The sequence below is a fragment of the Oncorhynchus clarkii genome, chromosome 18 (assembly GCF_045791955.1).
Source record: "Oncorhynchus clarkii lewisi isolate Uvic-CL-2024 chromosome 18, UVic_Ocla_1.0, whole genome shotgun sequence".
NCBI lineage: Eukaryota > Metazoa > Chordata > Actinopteri > Salmoniformes > Salmonidae > Oncorhynchus > Oncorhynchus clarkii.
In genome coordinates, this window is record NC_092164.1 from 55991499 (window position 1) to 56012924 (window position 21426).

General features: G+C 44.6%; 1 protein-coding gene across 5 annotated transcripts in view; it reads left to right on the plus strand.

Moving 5' to 3' along the window:
* Positions 1-21426, plus strand: part of LOC139373729 (oxysterol-binding protein-related protein 3-like) — a 33395-nt gene that overhangs the window by 3735 nt on the left and 8234 nt on the right. For all 5 annotated transcript variants that reach the window (XM_071114636.1, XM_071114635.1, XM_071114637.1 and 2 more), the window contains exons 2-5: positions 20095-20211; positions 20286-20402; positions 20911-20964; positions 21171-21278. In XM_071114636.1, the coding sequence (XP_070970737.1) occupies positions 20128-20211; positions 20286-20402; positions 20911-20964; positions 21171-21278 (363 nt within the window). In that variant the 5' untranslated portion in view covers positions 20095-20127. The remainder of the gene's footprint in view (positions 1-20094; positions 20212-20285; positions 20403-20910; positions 20965-21170; positions 21279-21426) is intronic.

Genomic DNA, 21426 nt, shown 5'->3' on the forward strand with positions numbered 1-21426 from the left:
GTAATACTTTCTAATGCAGATTTTTTTTATGTACAGTTGAAGTCGGAAGTTTACATACACTTAGGTTAGAGTCATTAAAACTTGTTTTTTAACCACTCCACCAAATTCTTGTTTACAAACTATAGTTTTGGCAAGTCGGTTAGGACATCTACTTTGTGCATGACACAAGTCATTTTTCCAACAATTGTTTACAGACCGATTATTTCACTTATAATTCACTGTATCACAATTACAGTGGGTCAGAAGTTTACATACACTAAGTTGACTGTGCCTTTAAACAGCTTGGAAAATTACGGAATATTATGTCATGGCTTTAGAAGCTTCTGATAGGCTAATTGACATCATTTGAGTCAATTGGAGGTGTACCTGTGGGTGTATTTCAAGGCCTACCTGCAAACTCAGTGCCTCTTTGCTTGACATCATGGGAAAATCAAAATAAATCAGCCAAGACCTCAGAAAAAACAATTTCATCTGTACAAACAATAGTACGCAAGTATAAACACCATGGCACCACGCAGCCGTCACACCGCTCAAGAAGGAGATGCGTTCTGTCTCCTAGAGATGAACGTACTTTGGTGCAAAAAGTGCAAATCAATCCCAGAACAACAGCAAATGACCTTGTGAAGATGCTGGAAGAAACGGGTACAAAAGTATCTATATCCACAGTAAAATGCGTCCTATGTCGACATAACCTGAAATGCCGCTCGGCAAGAAAGAAGCCAATGCACCAAAACCGCCATAAAAAAGCCAGACTATGGTTTGCAACTGCACATAGGGACAAATATAGTAATTTTTGGAGAAATATCCTCTGGTCTGATGAAACAAAACTAGAACTGTTTGGCCATAATGACCATCGTTATGTTTGGAGGAAAAGGGGGGAGGCTTGCACGCTGAAGAACACCATCCCAACAGTGAAGCACAGGGGTGGCAGCATCATGTTGTGGGGGTGATTTGCTGCAGGAGGGACTGGTGCCCTTCACAAAATAGATGGCATCATGAGGTAGGAAAATTATGTTGATATATTGAAGCAACATCTCAAAACATCAGTCAAGAAGTTAAAGCTTGGTTGCAAATGGTTCTTCCATGTTCAAATCAAATTTATTTGTCACATACACATGGTTTGCAAATGTTAATGCGAGTGTAGCGAAATGCTTGCGCTTCTAGTTCTGACAATGCAGTAATAACCAACGAGTAATCTAACCGAACAATTCCAAAACTACTACCTTATACACACAAGTGTAAAGGGATAAAGAATATGTACATAAAGATATATGAATGAGTGATGGTACAGAATGGCGTAGGCAAGATGGAGTAGATGGTATAGAGTACAGTATATACATATACATATGAGATGAGTAATGTAGGGTATGTAAACATTATATTAAGTAGCATTGTTTAAAGTGGCTAGTGATATATTTTTACATGAATTTCCATAATTAAAGTGGCTGGAGTTGAGTCAGTGTGTTGGCAGCAGCCACTCAATGTTAGTGGTGGCTGTTTAACAGTCTGAGATAGAAGCTGTTTTTCAGTCTCTCGGTCCTTGCTTTGATGCACCTGTACTGACCTCGCCTTCTGGATGATAACGGGGTGAACAGGCAGTGGCTCGGGTGGTTGTTGTCCTTGATGATCTTTATGGCCTTCCTGTGACATCGGGTGGTGTAGGTGTCCTGGAGGGCAGATAGTTTGCCCCCGGTGATGCGTTGTGCAGACCTCACTACCCTCTGGAGAGCCTTATGGTTGTGGGCTGAGCAGTTGCCGTACCAGGCGGTAATACAGCCCGACAGGATGCTCTCGATTGTCAAATCAAATCAAATTTATTTATATAGCCCTTCGTACATCAGCTGATATCTCAAAGTGCTGTACAGAAACCCAGCCTAAAACCCCAAACTGCAAGCAATGCAGGTGTAGAAGCACGGTGGCTAGGAAAAACTCCCTAGAAAGGCCAAAACCTAGGAAGAAACCTAGAGAGGAACCAGGCTATGTGGGGTGGCCAGTCCTCTTCTGGCTATGCCGGGTGGAGATTATAACAGAACATGGCCAAGATGTTCAAATGTTCATAAATGACCAGCATGGTCGAATAATAATAAGGCAGAACAGTTGAAACTGGAGCAGCAGCACAGTCAGGTGGACTGGGGACAGCAAGGAGTCATCATGTCAGGTAGTCCTGGGGCATGGTCCTAGGGCTCAGGTCCTCCGAGAGAGAGAAAGAAAGAGAGAAGGAGAGAATTGTGCATCTGTAGAAGTTTGTGAGTGCTTTTGGTGACAAGCCGAATTTCTTCAGCCTCCTGAGGTTGAAGAGGTGCTGCTGCGCCTTCACGACGCTGTCTGTGTGGGTGGACCAATTCAGTTTGTCCGTGATGTGTACATCGAGGAACTTAAAACGTACTACCCTCTCCACTACCGTCCCGTCGACGTGGATAGGGGGGTGCTCCCTCTGCTGTTTCCTGAAGTCCACAATCATGTCCTTTGTTTTGTTGACGTTGAGTGTAAGGTTATTTTCCTGACACCACACTCCGAGGGCCCTCACCTCCTCCCTGTAGGCCGTCTCATCGTTGTTGGTAATCAAGTGTACCACTGTAGTGTCGTCTGCAAACTTGATGATTGAGTTGGAGGCTTGCATGGCCACGCAGTCGTGGGTGAACAGGGAGTACAGGAGAGGGCTCAGAACGCACCCTTGTGAGGCCCCAGTATTGAGGATCTGCGGGGTGGAGATGTTGTTACCTACCCCCACCACCTGGGTGCGGCCCGTCAGGAAGTCCAGTACCCAGTTGCACAGGGTGGGGTCGAGACCCAGGGCCTCGAGCTTGGTGACGAGTTTGGAGGGTACTATGTTGACTGACCGCAAGCATACTTCCAAAGTTGTGGCAAAATGGCTTAAGGACAACAAAGTCAATGGCCATCACAAAGCTCTGACCTCAATCCCATATAAAATTTGTGGGCAGAACTGAAAAAGCATGTGCGAGCAAGGAGGCCTACAAACCTGACTCCGTTACACCAGTTCTGTCAGGTGGAATGGGCCAAAATTCAGTTGACTAACCGGTTAGCCAATGTTCGGGAGCACTGGTTGGTCGGGCCAATTGAGGTAGTATGTACATGAATGTATAGTTAAAGTGACTATGCAAATATGAAAAACAGAGAGTAGCAGCAGCGTAAAAAAGGGGTTTGGGGGGTGCACACAATGCAAATAGTCCGGGCAACCATTTGGTTACCTGTTCAGGAGTCTTATGACTTGGGGGTAAAAACTGTTGAGAAGCCTTTTTGTCCTAGACTTGGCACTCCGGTACCGCTTGCCATGCGGTAGTAGAGAGAACAGTCTATGACTGGGGTGGCTGTGGTCTTTGACAATTTTTATGGCTTTCCTCTGACACCTTCTGGTGTAGAGGTCCTGGATGGCAGGTAGTTTAGCCCCAGTGATGGGCCGTATGCAAAACCCTCTGTAGTGCCTTACGGTCGGAGGCCGAGCAATTTCCGTACCAGGCAGTGATGCCAACGGTCAGGATGCTCTCAATGTTGCAGCTGTAGAACCTTTTGAGGATCTCAGGACACATGCCAAATCTTTTTAGTTTCCTGAGGGGGAATAGGCTTTGTCATGCCCTCTTCACGACTGTCTTGGTGTGTTTGGACCATTCTAGTTTGGTGATGTGGACACTAAGGAACTTGAAGCTCTCAACCTGCTCCACTACATCCCCATCGATGAGAATGGGGGCGTGTTCTGTGCTCCTTTTCCTGTAGTCCACAATCATCTCCTTAGTCTTGGTTACGTTGAGGGATAGGTTGTTATTCTGGCACCACCCGGCCAGGTCTCTGACCTCCCTATAGGCTGTCTCGTCGTTGTCGATGATCAGGCCTACTACTGTTGTGTTGTCTGCAAACTTAATGATGGTGTTGGAGTCGTGCATGGCCATGCAGTTGTGGGTTAACAAGGAGTACAGGAGGGGACTGAGCACACACCCCTGGGGACCTCCAGTGTTGAGGATCAGCGTGGCATATGTGTTGCTACCTACCCTCACCACCTGGGGGCGGCAGTCAGGAAGTCCAGGATCCAGTTGCAGAGGGAGGTGTTTAGTCCCAGGTTCCTTAGCTTAGTGATGAGCTTTGAGGGTACTATGGTGTTGAATGCTGAGCTGTAGTCAATGAATAGCATTCTCACATAGGTGTTCATTTTGTCCAGGTGGGAAAGGGCAGTGTGGAGTGCAATAGAGATTGCATCATCTGTGTATCTGTTTGTGCAGTATGCAAATTGGAGTGGGTCTAGATGTTCTGGGATAATGGTGTTGATGTGAGCCATTACCAGCCTTTAAAAGCACTTCATGGTTACGGACGTGAGTGCTACGGGTCTGTAGTCATTTAGGCAGGTTGCTTTTGTGTTCGTCGGCACAGGGACAATGGTGGTCTGCTTGAAACATGTTGGTATTACAGACTCAATCAGGGACATGTTGAAAATGTCAGTGAAGACACCTGCCAGTTGGTCAGCACATGCCCGGAGCACACGTCGTGGTAATCCGTCTGGCCTCGCAGCCTTGTGTATGTTGACCTGTTTAAAGGTCTTACTCACGTCAGCTACGGAGAGCGTGATCACACAGTCGTTCAGAACAGCTGATGCTCTCATGCATGCCTCAGTGTTGTTTGCCTCGAAGCAAGCATAGAAGTGATTTAGCTCATCTGGTAGCCTCGTGTCACTGGGCAGCTCGCCGCTGTGCTTCCCTTTGTAGTCTAATAGTTTGCAAGCCCTGCCATATCCGACAAGCGTTGGAGCCGGTGTACTATCTTAGCCCTGTATTGACGCGTTGCTTGATTGATGGTTTGTCGCAGGGCATAGCGGGATTTCTTGTAAGCTTCCGGGTTAGAGTCCCGCACCTTGAAAGCAGCAGCTCTACCCTTTAGCTCAGTGCGAATGTTGCCTTTAATCTATGGCTTCTGGTTGGGGTATGTACGTACAGTCACTGTGGGGACGACATTCTCAATGCACTTATTGATAAAGCCAGTGACTGATGTGGTGTATTCCTCAATGTCATCGGAACAATCCCGGAACATGTTCCAGTTGGTGATAGCGAAACAATCCTGTAGTTTAGCATCTGCTTCATCTGACCACTTTTTTATAGACCGAGTCACTGGTGTAGCCTGCTTTCATTTTAACTTGTAAGCAGGAATCAGGAGGATAGAGTTGTGGTCGGATTTACCAAATGGAGGGAGAGCTTTGTATGCTTCTCTGTGTGTGGAGTACAGGTGATCTATAATTTTTTCCCCTCTGGTTGCACATTTAACATGTTGATAGAAATTTGGTAGAACTGATTTAAGTTTCCTTGCATTAAAGTCTCCAGCCACTAGGAGCGCCGACTCTGCTTTGCTTATTTCCTTATACAGCTGACTGAGTGGGATCTTAGTTCCAGCATCTGTTTGTGGTGGTAAATAAACAGCCACGAAAAGTATAGCTGAGAATTCTCTAGGCAAGTAGTGAGGCCTGCAATGTATCACAATATACTCTACTTCAGGTGAGCAAAATCTAGACTTCCTTAGATTTCGTGCACCAGCTGTTGTTTACAAATATGCACAGACCACCCCCCCTCGTCTTACCGTAGTGTGCTGTTCTATCCTGCCGGTGCAGCGTATATCCCGCTAGCTGAATATTCAAGTCGTCATTCAGTCACAATTCCGTGAAACATAGGATATTACAGTTTTTGATGTCCTGTTGGTAGGATATATTCGTGATCGTACCTTGTCTAATTTATTGTCCAATGATTGCACGTTGGCGAGTAATATTGATGGTAACGGCAGCTTTCCTACTCCCCTTCTGCGGGTCCTGACGAGGCATCCGGCTTTTCGTCCTCTGTACCTGCGTCGCTTCCTCTTGTGAATAACTGGGATGTCGGCCCTGCCGGGTGTTTGGAGAATATCATGTGAGTCTTGCTTGTTGTTGAAAAAATCTTTGTCTAATCCGAGGTAGTGATCGCTGTCCTGATATCCAGAAGCTCTTTGTCTAATCCGAGGTGAGTGATCGCTGTCCTGATATCCAGAAGCTCTTTGTCTAATCCGAGGGGAGTGATCTCTGTCCTGATATCCAGAAGCTCTTTGTCTAATCCGAGGGGAGTGATCTCTGTCCTGATATCCAGAAGCTCTTTGTCTATTCTGAGGTGAGTGATCGCTGTCCTGATATCCAGAAGCTCTTCGTCTAATCCGAGGTGAGTGATCACTGTCCTGTTATCCAGAAGCTCTTTGTCTAATCTGAGGTGAGTGATCGCTGTCCTGATATCCAGAAGCTCTTTGTCTAATCCGAGGGGAGTGATCTCTGTCCTGATATCCAGAAGCTCTTTGTCTAATCCGAGGTGAGTGATCACTGTCCTGATATCCAGAAGCTCTTTGTCTAGTCCGAGGTGAGTGATCTCTGTCCTGATATCCAGAAGCTCTTAGTCTAATCCGAGGTGAGTGATCGCTGTCCTGATATCCAGAAGCTCTTTGTCTAATCCGAGGTGAGTGATCTCTGTCCTAATATCCAGAAGCTCTTTGTCTAATCCGAGGTGAGTGATCGCTGTCCTGATATCCAGAAGCTCTTTGTCTAATCCGAGGTGAGTGATCACTGTCCTGATATCCAGAAGCTCTTTGTCTAATCCGAGGTGAGTGATCACTGTCCTGATATCCAGAAGCTCTTTGTCTAATCCGAGGTGAGTGATCGCTGTCCTGATATCCAGAAGCTCTTTGTCTAATCCGAGGTGAGTGATCGCTGTCCTGATATCCAGAAGCTCTTTGTCTAATCCGAGGTGAGTGATCTCTGTCCTGATATCCAGAAGCTCTTTGTCTAATCCGAGGTGAGTGATCGCTGTCCTGATATCCAGAAGCTCTTTGTCTAATCCGAGGTGAGTGATCACTGTCCTGATATCCAGAAGCTCTTTGTCTAATCCGAGGTGAGTGATCTCTGTCCTGATATCCAGAAACTCTTTGTCTAATCCGAGGTGAGTGATCACTGTCCTGATATCCAGAAGCTCTTTGTCTAATCCGAGGTGAGTGATCACTGTCCTGATATCCAGAAGCTCTTTGTCTAATCCGAGGTGAGTGATCGCTGTCCTGATATCCAGAAGCTCTTTGTCTAATCCGAGGTGAGTGATCGCTGTCCTGATATCCAGAAGCTCTTTGTCTAATCCGAGGTGAGTGATCGCTGTCCTGATATCCAGAAGCTCTTTGTCTAATCCGAGGTGAGTGATCACTGTCCTGATATACAGAAGCTCTTTTCTGCCTTAAGATACAGTTGCAGAAACATTATGTACAAAATAAGTTACAAATAACGTGAAAACCCCCCCACATAATAGCACAATTGGTTGGGCGCCCGTAAAACTGCTGCCATTTCTTCGAGCCCCATTTTAGGGCTAGTTTAGGGCTAGCCTGGTTTGCTAGATTGACGTGAACTTAATTCAGGTTTAAACTGATGTTTTGCTATTTTGGACCACAAGGCTGCTGATGTCATGCAGCCTGTCGTTTTTATGTTTTTATGTTTATATTTTCTCACAACGACAAGTTTGATTTTGGACGACAATAGAATGTTCATGATGTCACTGCAACAACTGTCTACAGACTTGTCGATAGGTAGTATAAACCAGCCTTTATATCTTTGGTTGTTTAGTACACTACCGTACTCACTCTGTTTAGCACATTGCCTCGTGAATCTGTAAAGGGATGGGTGTGGGAGAGTGTGAATAATGCTGAATGAGTGTAGACAAAGAACGCTCCAATAGGTGTACCAAAACATTCAAGGACCATTTTCTCAAAAGTGGGGCTACAAGTTTATCAACTTTCAAAGCAGAATTGCTTTCCTGTTGTTCCTTAACTGTAGTGTATTATATAACATTTTCTAGCTCAGTCTCTACTTTTATCCATTGTAAAATAACACAATTTAAAATATTGTCACATAAGATCGAGTCGGTCAGTCACAAATTAGCAATAAATTCTAAAAACGTGTTGCCAATTTGTCATTATGGGGTATTGTGATTTTAGATGGAGGGGGAGGGGTGGTATATTTATTCAATTTTTACTTCAGACTGTAACACACAAAATGTGGAATAAGTCAAGGGGAATGAATACTTTCTGAATGCACTATATTATAAGGTGACAACAGGTTGGCTCATTGGATGAGCTGGCCAATCAGCCATTTACTTCCATGAATATTTCTAATGACCGGTATACTCCCACACCGTTCTTTTTTGGGGGGTATGCCCACACAATTCAATCATAAAAAAGTTGCTTTTTAATAGGGATATCTGCGGAAGATGTTTGGGGGTGGGGCTGCTGCACTATAGACGGCAATATCGGTCCGCTAATACAGGCCTAGTAAAGGCCCTCTACTTTTGTGAAAAACTTCAATTTAGTTTTTATCAACAAACAAAATATTCTGTTTTTGCAGGGGGTGCTGCAGCACCCTAATTCCTGCAGCTGGATGTGACAGTTGTTCTTAATGTTTAGACTGCCATTACATTATTATTTTTTTTTTTTTAAAGAGTTGTTTAATTAAAGGATAAGAAAAATCATAAAAAGACAGGAGTTCAGATATGGTCCTGCGTATGACCCAATGATGTATATAAACCATTGGTATGACCGATACGATGGCAATGCAGTTCAGTGTAACGCAGTCTTGGCTACCTAATGGACAATGCTCACTTTACGGCAGTCCCCCATCCACTCAGCAATGATGGTACTTAACGCCGTTTTCAGGTTCTCTGTGGTGTCCCTCTCCTCCATGTTGTCAGTACATGGGACTTAATGTTTTACTTCTCATCTAGGTGAAGGCTCGTTGCAGTGATGTATGATGGTGTAGTCATAGACACTTTTTTGTTAACACCACGTATGGTGTTTGAGAGCTCGTGCTTTGTACTTGCAGAGTAATCATTGTACAGTTTCTCCATCCAGGCCGTCACGGTTATTCAACATGGCATCTTGTAGTCTGAGTTCTAGATATACCATCAGGGGCAGTGAAGCTGACATCCTCTACGATTGACAATGTCTGCATATCAACTGCAATAATTTCTGTTATCAGCGCTGTGATTTTCTCACTCTGTCCTTTATCGCACTGCAATGGGTTGGGACTCCCTTTCAGATGGTAGAGCGTTGCACCTGTACTGCCTCTGTAGCTCAATTCCACCTTGCAAAAGTTTGTATATATTACACCACCTCCTCACAACTTCTCAAAGTATTTCAATACAGGTGTTCGCTGCTGTCGCTTCCCTGTCTCTCACTCTCTGCCATTTTTCCAACTGTCAACAACAATGTGCGGAGAGATTTATATCCGTGACAAATAACTTTAAAGATTCATATCTCCTCCTACGAACGTTACTGAATTGTTGCATTAGGTATTTGTTAAAAAAACAGTTTCCCTGGATGATAACTAGGACCTGTTAGTGGCAGCGTTGTGATAACCACACTGTGATTTTAATTCCGTAAAAATGTGGGGAAAAAATTGGGGATTTTTTAAAAACATGAACAATCCCAATGTCGTTTAAACGTTCACATCCCTACTTTTTAACGTACTTAATAAAACATGTTTTGGAAGGAACTTTTTCACTTATATTGTAATTATAGGTCATATTTCATAGAAATCTGGAAACACTGGACAGTTACTTTAAGTCCAGCTACACTGAGAGAGAGAGAAATCCCGTTTGTCAGTGACAGCCCGGTACTATAAATAGACCCATGTTTTATGCCCTCAGATTTTCCTTGAAGCCCAAACAAACGGAATACATCCCCTCCCATGCAGTCTGTCGTTTCCATGGCAACCCTGTATGGCGTGAGGGTTGGCTTCTGTATGTCTCAGCTTAGCCGATAGAGAGTAATACAGTAGAGTGGTTATTCATTGAGTTTCATAACATGGCTTGGTCTAAATTCGGTCCCTCAAATTATGGGTACATAAGACTGGCCCTGTCTCTAGGGTAGGTGTGTGAGAGAGCGAGATGTCTCCTGATCCTTTCTAACAGGCATAGCATATTTGTGGTGCATTGGAATGACAGCAGAATGACTGGTCAGGCTAGACTTCTCAGTGATTGGGGGGGGTCGATTATTATTTTGGGATATTTGGCTCAAACTATCTGCATTTGCTAGCGCTTCCAGTTTCTTTGTAAATAGTGAGCCAACGTGTTTTCTCGTGCTCTCTCGTCTCTCTGCAGCTGACATAGTGAGCAATATGTTTGGAACATCAAATCACAGTATCGAATCGCAATACATGTCGTATCTGCTCCTATGTATTGTGATAATATTGTATCGTGAGGTCCCTGGCAATTCCCAGCCCTATTACTGACCCATACTCAACAGCCTTGGTTTCTTTAATGACTGCCTCGCCTGGTTCACTAACTACTTCTTAGAGTTCAGTGTGTCAAATCGGAGGGCCTGTTGTCCGGACTTCTGGCAGTCTCTATGGGGGTGCCACATGGTTCAATTCTCGGGCCGACTCTCTTCTCTGTATACATCAATGATGTCGCTCTTGCTTGGGGTGATTCTTTGATCCAGCTCTATGCAGACGACACCATTCTGTATACTTCTGGCCCTTCTTCGGACACTGTTTTAACAAACCTCCAAACGAGCTTCAATTTCATACAACACTCCTTCCGTGGCCTCCAACTGCTCTTAAATGCAAGTAAAACGAAATGCATGCTTTTCAACCGATTGCTGCCCGCGCCTGCCCGCCCGACTAGCATCACTACTCTGGACGGTTCTGACTTAGAATATGTGGACAACTATAAATACCTAGGTGTCTGGCTAGACTGTAAACTCTCCTTGCAGACTCACATTAAGCATCACCAATCCAAAGTTAAATCTAGAATCGGCTTCCTATTTCGCAACAAAGCTTTCTTCACTCATGCTGCTAAACATACCCTCGTAAAACTGACTATCCTACCGATCCTTGAATTCGGCGATGTCATTTACAAAATAGCCTCCAACACTCTACTCAGCAAACTGGATGCAGTTTATTACAGTGCCATCCGTTTTGTCACCAAAGCACCATATACTACCCACCACTGCGACCTGTATGCTTTCGTTGGCTGGTCCTCGCTACATATTCGTCACCAAACCCACTGGCTCCAGGTCATCTATAAGTATGCTAGGTAAAGCTCCGCCTTAGTTCAGCTCACTGGTCACCATAGCAACACCCACCCGTAGCACACGTTCCAGCAGGTATATTTCACTGGTCATTCCCAAACACCTCGTTTGGCTGCCTTTCCTTCCAGTTCTCTGCTGCCAATGACTGGAACGAATTGCAAAAATCACTGAAGTTGGAGACATATCTCCCTCTCTAACTTTAAGCGTCAGCTGTCAGAGCAGCTTATCAATCGCTGCAGCTGTACTCAGCCCATCTGTAAATAGCCCATCCACCCAACTACCTACCTCATCCCCATATTTGTTTTTGTTTTTCTGCTCTTTTGCACCCCAGTATTTCTACATGCACATCCTCATCTGCACATATATCACTCCAGTGTAAATAGGCTATTGGCCTATTTATTGCCTTACCTCCTTACTTCATTTGCACACTCTGTATACAGAGTTTTCTATTGTGTTATTGACTGTACGTTTGTTTATGTGTAACTCGGTGTTTGTCGCACTGCTTTGCTTTATCTTGGCCAGGTCGCAGTTGTAAATGAGAACTTGTTCTCAACTGACTTACCTGGTTAAATAAAGGTAAAATAAAAATCAGGGTCAACAACCACACCCGTCAGCCCTTAGAATTAGAATGAATGGATATATAGCTGTACTATTCTAATTATGAACCAGGGCTCTTTGGCAGATCAAAGCTGTTCGGATCTGTTGGTGGCAGGGCTACAGATGATGACGAATATGATGACGAATATGTCAAGGAAATATGCCGATAGGAGGAAGAGTTACAGATGGTCCGCTTTGCTTCTGTAATACAGAGATTGTGGGGCTCTTTGACTCATCTTTTTTTCACTAATTGGTATTTTGACCAATCAGATCAGCTCTGAAAAAGGTCTGATGTGAAAATATCCGATGTGATTGGTCCAAAGACCAATTAGTGGAAAAAATATCAGAACTGGGCTGCCTGTGTAAACGCAGCCATTCTCTCGATCATTAACAGAGGTGGTTGAGCTTTTATTTTAGTCTAATGCATCTATTGAAGAGCATCATCTACTTAGAGAGGACCCATCCAAGGTTCTACCTAGAGTACCCATCTAAGGTTCTAGCTAGGGAGGACCCATCCAAGGTTCTAGCTAGAGAGTACCCATCCAAGGTTCTAGCTAGAGAGTACCCATCCAAGGTTCTAGCTAGAGAGTACCCATCCAAGGTTCTAGCTAGAGAGGACCCATCCAAGGTTCTAGCTAGAGAGTACCCATCCAAGGTTCTAGCTAGGGAGGACCCATCTAAGGTTCTAGCTAGGGAGGACCCATCCAAGGTTATACCTAGAGAGGACCCATCTAAGGTTCTAGCTAGAGAGGACCCATGCAAGGTTCTATCTAGAGAGGACCCATGCAAGGTTCTAGCTAGAGAGGACCCATGCAAGGTTCTAGCTAGAGAGGACCCATGCAAGGTTCTAGCTAGAGAGGACCCATCCAAGGTTCTACTCTGGAAACCCTGGCTGCTGTCATAGTAAGAGTTTGTCATTGGGTGTTTTTTATAATGAGAGTTTTCTTATGCATTAAACATTGGGGCAGAGGTTTTCACTTTTCCCTGCCACTTCCTTATCTGAAATCTCAGAAAGATGATTGGCCTGCACATGTTGTAAAACACTGTAATAACTCTACCTCCTCAGAGGCGATAAAGGTCATTGCGTTGGCTTAGTACATGTTCTCTTGGAATTTGGTAGAACATTTTAACTTTACAGCTAGCATCTGATGGGGGAAGGCAGCTGCCTCTGTGGAGGACTGTTATGGAGGACTGCTATCCCAGGGGGCCGAGCGAGCAGTAGCCGATTTGCTACTGGAGAGAGTTAGTCACTGATCCTACATCAGTGCCAAGGGCAGCACTAATATCTATACAGTGTCACCTCAGGTAGATTCTCCAAGCGTTCCAGAATCCAAGACATTGGATGTATGGAACTGACACGTCTACACTACAACGCTTGACTGGTTTCCTCTGTTCATTCTATTTCTATCTGAAGCGTTTCGGGATAGCATGCCAAATGAACACTCCCTTCCCCATCTTAATCAGGGAGATTGCTGTGTAAATGGAAATGTCCTTGCATGGCCCTGAGCTACCTGGCTGACTGGTTTTGCATAGCAGGGATGCCTTTGCCCTGTCAACTCTGTGACGTGTCAGAAGAAACGCTATGGGGATTTATGAAGCTTTTTTTATTGTATTTTTGTGAAAGCATCAGCATCTTGAAGGCCATTTAAAGATGCTTTCACAAAAAGAAAATCACTTATTTATATAGATATATATCCTCAGTGTTTCTCGTGACAGTACGGTAGCTTTGACCCTGTCATAACGTCAACCAGGTCATTTTACAAGGTGTAATAGCTTTAATCATTGACTTGGTTACATAAGACACAAGGCCACCCTAGAACTTCCAGTGCCGAACCAGACACGCCTTAAGGAGTGTACAGTACTTAGCAAACAGCTGAGGTAAATAAGTTGTTCTTTTCTGTTGTCAAGGTTCTGTAGAGCACAATGAAGACTGCGCTCTGGAATCTAGGTCTACCTGTTACCATTAGCGACCTTTTGTGTTGAGGTATTCAACCCAGTTCTACTGCAATTAACTAGCCTGGAAATCCATACTGTTTCACTTCATTTTCTTTTCGGGTTCAGTTCACTAATAAGAGTGGAGTGGTATTGGTGTGGTAAATGATGTGGTACAGTGTTTTGGTGTTCCTCTTCCTCCCAGTCTCCCCCTCCCTCTGTCTGACTCCGTGTTTATTCAGTATCTATGGAACCTGTTGGAGGGTAACAATGCTGCTGGATACACTTCAGTGAATTTGGAGAAGGGTTTCACTTTCTTCTGTGTAGGAGGTGTGTACACTGACACAGCTTTTTAATGGGAAGTGTTGTGATAGTGTTTCTGTTCAGCAGGCCTAAAGCAGTTTCAAAGTATTCTGCCATAGTAAAGGGTATCCATGCAGTGTAAGAATCTATTCTGATATTTCTAATCTCAGTGGTTACCTCGCAAATGGCACCCTAATCTATCTAGAGAGATGTTTTCAATTTTATACACCTGTCAGCAACAGCTGTGGCTGAAATAGCCAAATCCACTAATTTGAAGGGATGTCCACATACCTTTGTGCATGTATAGTGTGTATATCTAGTGCACAACTCAAAAGTAGTGCACTAAAGAGGAATTCGGGTACCATTTGGGACATAGGGTGTTGGAGGTATTATAGTGTTTGGTCTTGGACGGGGAACATTCCTACTGTTGAGTCATGTCCTATGCATGGCACTCTGACTTTTGAGAGAGGCCTAGGGACCTGCTGTTTTTCAACTCTCTCTCTCTACCGCACCTGTTGTCTCTAACTCCTGAATGCTCGGCTTTGAAAAGCCAACTGACATTTACTCCTGAGGTGCTGACCTGTTGCACCCTCTACAACCACTGTGATTATTGTTATTTTACCCTGCTGGTCATCTATGAACGTTTGAACGTTTTGGCCATGTGCTGTTATAATCTCCACCCGGCACAGCCAGAAGACTGGCCACCCCTCAGAGCCTGGCTCCTCTCTAGGTTTCTTCCTATGTTCCTGCCTTTCTAGGGAGTTTTTCCTAGCCACCGTGATTCTACATCTGCATTGCTTGCTGTTTGGGGTTTTAGGCTGGGTTTCTGTATAGCAATTTGTAACATCGGCTGATGTTAAAAGGGCTTTATAACTAAATTTGATTGATCGATAGGGGAACCAGACAGTATAAACGGACACACACAGAACACTCTATAGAGCTTTTGGAGGAACTGGACAGCACGTTGGGGAAACCATGCTGCATACACAGACACAAATGCATTCATTCACACATGCATCTACCCCATAGGCACACAAACAGAACATTCCATAGTATTCACTCTATAGCAGTGGTCCTCTACTCCGGTCCTCCAGTAACCTCAACAGTACATATTTTTTGGGTGCCCCAGACGAGCACACCTGATTCTACTTGTCAACTAAATAGGGCTGACCCTAATTAGTCGACTTGTCGATTGTTTGATCGATAAACTGAGTAGTTGAGCAGTAGCATCTGTGGCTCAGTTGGTAAAGCATGGCACTTACAACCCTGGGGATGTGGGTTCGATTCCTACAGGGGACCAGTACAAAAAGAAGTATGAAAATGTATGAACTCACTATTGTACGTCGCTCTGGATATGAGTTCTGCTAAATTATTATTTTATTTTTTATATACAGTGCCTTCGGAAAGTATTCAGACACCTTGACTTTTCCACATTATGTTACAGCCTTATTCTAAAAATGATTAAATTGTTTTTTCCTCTCATCAATCTACACACAATACCCCACTGACAAAGCAAAAACAGTTTTTTTTTGAAATTGTTGCTAATTTATTAAAATTTTAAAAAACTATTACATTTACAAAATTATTCAGACCCTTGACTCAGTACTCTGAAGCACCTTTGGCAGAGATTACAGCCTCAAGTCTTCTTGGGTATGACGCTACAAGCTTGCCACACCTGTATTTGGGGAGTTTCTCCCATTCTTCTCTGCAGATCCTGTCAAGCTCTGTCAGGTTGGATGGGGAGCGTCGCTGCATAGCTATTTTCAGGTTCATGTCAGGGCTCCAGGACTCAAGGACATTGAGACTTGTCCTGAAGCCACTCCTGCGTTGTCTTGGATGTGTGCTTGTCCTGTGAGCACTCTGGAGCAGGTTTTCTTCAAGGATCTCTGTACTTTGCTCCGTTCATCTTTGCCTCGATCCTGACTAGTCTCCCAATCCCTGCCTCTGAAAAACATCCCCACAGCAGGATGCTGCCACCACCATGCTTCACCGTAGGGATGGTGGCAGATTTCCTCCAGACGTGTCACTTGGCATTCAGGCCAAGGAGTTCAATCTTGGTTTCATCAGACCAGAGAATCTTGTTTCTCATGGTCTAAGAGTTCTTTAGGTGCCTTTTGGCAAACTCCAAGCGGGCTGAGGAGTGTCTTCCATCTGGCCACTCTACCATAAAGGCCTGATTGTTAGAGTGCTGCTGAGATGGTTGCCCTTCTGGAAGGTTCTCCCATCTCCACAGAGGAACTCAGTCACTCTGTTAAAGCTCCAATCGGGTGCTTGGTCAGCTCCCTGACCAAGGCCCTTCTACCCCAATTGCTCAGTTTAGTCGGGCGGACAGCTTTAGGAAGAGTCTTTGAAATCACAAACTTCCATTTAAAGATGGAGGCCACTGTGTTCTTGGGGGAAATCAATGCTGCAGAAAGGTTTTGGTATCCTTCCCCACATCTGTGCCTCGACACAATCCTGTCTCGGAGCTCTACGGTCAATTCCTTCGACTTCATGGCTTGGTTTTTGCTGTGACATGCACTGTCAACTGAGGGACCTTCTATAGACAGGCATGTGCCTTTGCATATCATGTCCAATCAATTGAATTAATCACAGGTGGTATCCAATCAAGTTGTAGCATCATCTCGAGGATGATCAATGGAAACACGATGCACTTGAGCTCAATTTCGAGTCGCATAGCAAAGGGTGTGAATACTTATGTAAATGAGGTATTTTTGTTTTTAATAAATTAGCTAGCATTTCTACAAACCTGTTTTTTGCTTTGTCATCAAACAAGTGTTGAACACTGTACACTCAGTGTGTCATGGAAAGAGCAGGCGTTCCTTATGTTTTGTACACCGTGTGTGTGTGTGTGTGTGTGTGTGTGTGTGTGTGTGTGTGTGTGTGTGTATTTATGTATTGATTGTGTGTGTGTGTGTGTGTGTGTAATATATATATATATCACACACATGCTCAAAGTTGTTGGTACCCTTACAGCTCATTGAAATAATGTTTAATTCCTTCTGAAAAGTGGTGAAATTAAAATCTATGTTATCATAGTTGCATGCCTTTGGTATGTCATAGAATAAAGAATCTGTGAAAAGAGATGAATTATTGCTTATTCTAAAATGGCCTGGACACATTTGTTGGTACCCCTTAGAAAATAGAATGAATAATTGGATTATAGTGATATTTCAAAGAAATGTGTTTATTTTAATTAGTATCAAACGTCTCCAATCTTGTAACCACTCATTCAGCCTATTTAAATGGAGTAAAGTAGTCACTGTGCTGTTTGGTATCATTGTGGTCACCACACTGACCATGGACCAGAGTAAAGTAGTCACTGTGCTGTTTGGTATCATTGTGGTCACCACACTGACCATGGACCAGAGTAAAGTAGTCACTGTGCTGTTTGGTATCATTGTGGTCACCACACTGACCATGGACCAGAGTAAAGTAGTCACTGTGCTGTTTGGTATCATTGTGGTCACCACACTGAACACGGACCAGAGTAAAGTAGTCACTGTGCTGTTTGGTATCATTGTGGTCACCACACTGAACATGGACCAGAGTAAAGTAGTCACTGTGCTGTTTGGTATCATTGTGGTCACCACACTGAACATGGACCAGAGTAAAGTAGTCACTGTGCTGTTTGGTATCATTGTGGTCACCACACTGACCATGGACCAGAGTAAAGTAGTCACTGTGCTGTTTGGTATCATTGTGGTCACCACACTGACCATGGACCAGAGTAAAGTAGTCACTGTGCTGTTTGGTATCATTGTGGTCACCACACTGACCATGGACCAGAGTAAAGTAGTCACTGTGCTGTTTGGTATCATTGTGGTCACCACACTGAACATGGACCAGAGTAAAGTAGTCACTGTGCTGTTTGGTATCATGGTGTACACCCCACTGAACATGGACCAGAGTAAAGTAGTCACTGTGCTGTTTGGTATCATTGTGGTCACCACACTGACCATGGACCAGAGTAAAGTAGTCACTGTGCTGTTTGGTATCATTGTGGTCACCACACTGACCATGGACCAGAGTAAAGTAGTCACTGTGCTGTTTGGTATCATTGTGGTCACCACACTGAACATGGACCAGAGTAAAGTAGTCACTGTGCTGTTTGGTATCATTGTGGTCACCACACTGACCATGGACCAGAGTAAAGTAGTCACTGTGCTGTTTGGTATCATTGTGGTCACCACACTGAACATGGACCAGAGAAAGCGAAGGAGAGATTTGTCTGAGGAGATCAGAAAGTAAATAATAGACAAGCATGGTAAAGGCTACAAGACATCCAACAGGATAATGACCCAAAACACAGCTAAAAGCGCCAAAGAATGGATAATAACGAAATATTGGACTATTCTGAAGTGGCCTTCTATGAGTCCTGATCTGAATCCTGTCGAACACCTATGGAAAGAGCTGAAACTTACAGTCTGGAGAAGGCACCCATCAAACCTGAGACAGCTGGAGCAGTTTGCTCCAGAGAGGGCCAAACTACCTGTTAACAGGTGCAGAAGGCACCCATCTAACCTGAGACAGCTGGAGCAGTTTGCTCCAGAGAGGGCCAAACTACCTGTTAACAGGTGCAGAAGGCACCCATCAAACCTGAGACAGCTGGAGCAGTTTGCTCCAGAGAGGGCCAAACTACCTGTTAACAGGTGCAGAAGGCACCCATCTAACCTGAGACAGCTGGAGCAGTTTGCTCCAGAGAGGGCCAAACTACCTGTTAACAGGTGCAGAAGGCACCCATCTAACCTGAGACAGCTGGAGCAGTTTGCTCCAGAGAGGGCCAAACTACCTGTTAACAGGTGCAGAAGGCACCCATCAAACCTGAGACAGCTGGAGCAGTTTGCTCCAGAGAGGGCCAAACTACCTGTTAACAGGTGCAGAAGGCACCCATCTAACCTGAGACAGCTGGAGCAGTTTGCTCCAGAGAGGGCCAAACTACCTGTTAACAGGTGCAGAAGGCACCCATCAAACCTGAGACAGCTGGAGCAGTTTGCTCCAGAGAGGGCCAAACTACCTGTTAACAGGTGCAGAAGGCCCCCATCAAACCTGAGACAGCTGGAGCAGTTTGCTCCAGAGAGGGCCAAACTACCTGTTAACAGGTGCAGAAGGCACCCATCAAACCTGAGACAGCTGGAGCAGTTTGCTCCAGAGAGGGCCAAACTACCTGTTAACAGGTGCAGAAGGCCCCCATCAAACCTGAGACAGCTGGAGCAGTTTACTCCAGAGAGGGCCAAACTACCTGTTAACAGGTGCAGAAGGCACCCATCTAACCTGAGACAGCTGGAGCAGTTTGCTCCAGAGAGGGCCAAACTACCTGTTAACAGGTGCAGAAGTCTCATTTGAGAGCTATAGAAATAGTTTGATTGCAGTGATTGCCTCTAAAGGTTGTTTAACAAAAATATTTTGTTTCAGCAAGGAGCAACAAAGTTTCAAAACGTTGCAGAGTTCATGTGTAACTGCGGAAACGCACTCAAACGCACGAATGCCCGGCCGTCTTGTCTTCAGTCAGCTGTTCGCTATTTTCTTTTCATGACTGTCTTCATCCACAATCATCAGTTACACGATTTATACTGTCATTGTGCCAGCCCTAGTATCACAGAATGTGGAGATTTTATTCACATCCGATAGTGTATGCTTCTAGCAACTACCAAGCAGCAGAATTCCATGTCTCTCCCAGTGTTGGCGTGTGTGGCTACCGGCTAGCTTAGTCCTCTGCTGTGATTTGAAGGACTTGGCTGGGACTGATTGTATAACCCAGTATTGATGACTCATTTTTTGTGGACTCATTTTGTTGCTGGTCAGCACAGCACAGCAGTAATGACTGACTGTACTTGGGGTCATGTGGGTTTTACAGTGCTGCTGCCACTGGCTCACTGGCATTTCCCCATACACAAGGTGTATGCTGCAGGAAGTGTGTGTGTACTGTGTCAGAGTTCATGCCTACATAAAGAACACGTGATGATCTCATGCCTAACCTACAGTAAAAGCACTCGTAGTTTTATTAGCGCGTAGAATAGTTTGTCTGTTCTCTCAAGCCACACCTATTGTTATGTCCAGCTGCTTCACTAAAGCAACACAACAGTGGTATGCAGATTTCATTTCTCTCAGCTCACCTGTGTGTCTCCAAACGTGCAATTAAATAACTGAATGTTGTCTTTCTCACTGCTTCCTGTTTCTCTCTCTCAGTGGTAGTCATGGTGACAGTCTCTTGATGTCGGAATGCTAAGTAACAGGAAGATGACATCAGTGTCCCCTACCCACAGTGACGGCAGCGCCAGCTCGTCCAAACATGACAACCATCAGGTGTGTGTGTGTGTGTGCGTGTGTGTGTGTGTGTGCGTGTGCGTGTGCGTAACTCCATGAGTCTCTCTCTACAGGACAGCTGGGAGATCATCGAGGGCCTGAAGGGTAACCCTGGCAACATCCAGGAGCCAGAGAAACAGGAGGGCTTCCTGCTCAAGAGGAGGAAATGGCCCATGAAAGGATGGCAAAAGGTGGGTACTACCTGCCTTACCCCTGACCACCTTCTCACCCCTAATCTGTGAAGGGATGGCACAAGGTGGGCACCTCCCTTAACTCCCTACCTCTCACTGCAGGTGAATATCAAGTGTCTTTCCTTGAATCCTCCAAATGCATTGGAGGAGAAAATCAGAGGTTATTTTCAGATCTTCTCCTGTTACGGACGTGAGGAATCAAGGAAAGACACTTGTTACACCCTGCCCCTCCTTTAACTCTGCAATTACCTGAAGGGCTGGCACATGGAAATGGGGTGGAAATGTGAGAAGTGTGCTACGCGACACATACCTGGTGTTTATCTAAAGCTCTCATAAGACACTTGTTAAGCTGGATGTGACATTTGAATGGATACTATGTTATTCATGTAAAAAGCTTTTATCCATAGCAGTAAGTTGTGAAGACATTTCCTTGGCACAAAGCAGATAAAGTTTGAAATGTGACAGAAGGGCGGCTGAAACAGTTGCTATTCGGTCTCTTGTTATACAGAGATACTTCCTGCTGGAGAAAGGCATTCTGAAGTACTCAAAGCGTGGAGCTGATGTAAGTACCTATTCAAAAGTATTTCAGGCAGATGCAACACACACACGCACAGAATTTATTTAATGTACAATATGTCATTGATGAAGGAGAAAGCATTTGCTCCTTTAGTCAAATACACACACACACACACACACACACACACACACACACACACACACACACACACACACACACACACTGACCTTTGCTTTTGTTTCCTGCTGAAGAAGGGCAAGCTGCATGGCTGCATTGATGTGGGGCTGTCTGTCATGTCAATCAAGAAGAAAACCAAGGCCATAGATCTGGACACCAACGACAACATTTATCACCTCAAGGTGACTCTTTCTGTTTCTCTCTCTCGTTTATCTAGTTTTATCTTGTTTCTCTCTCGTTTATCTAGTTTTATCTTATTTCTCTCTCGTTTTATCATTTCTCTCTTTCTTGTTTCTCGTTTTATCGTTTCTCTCCCGTTTATCTTGTTTC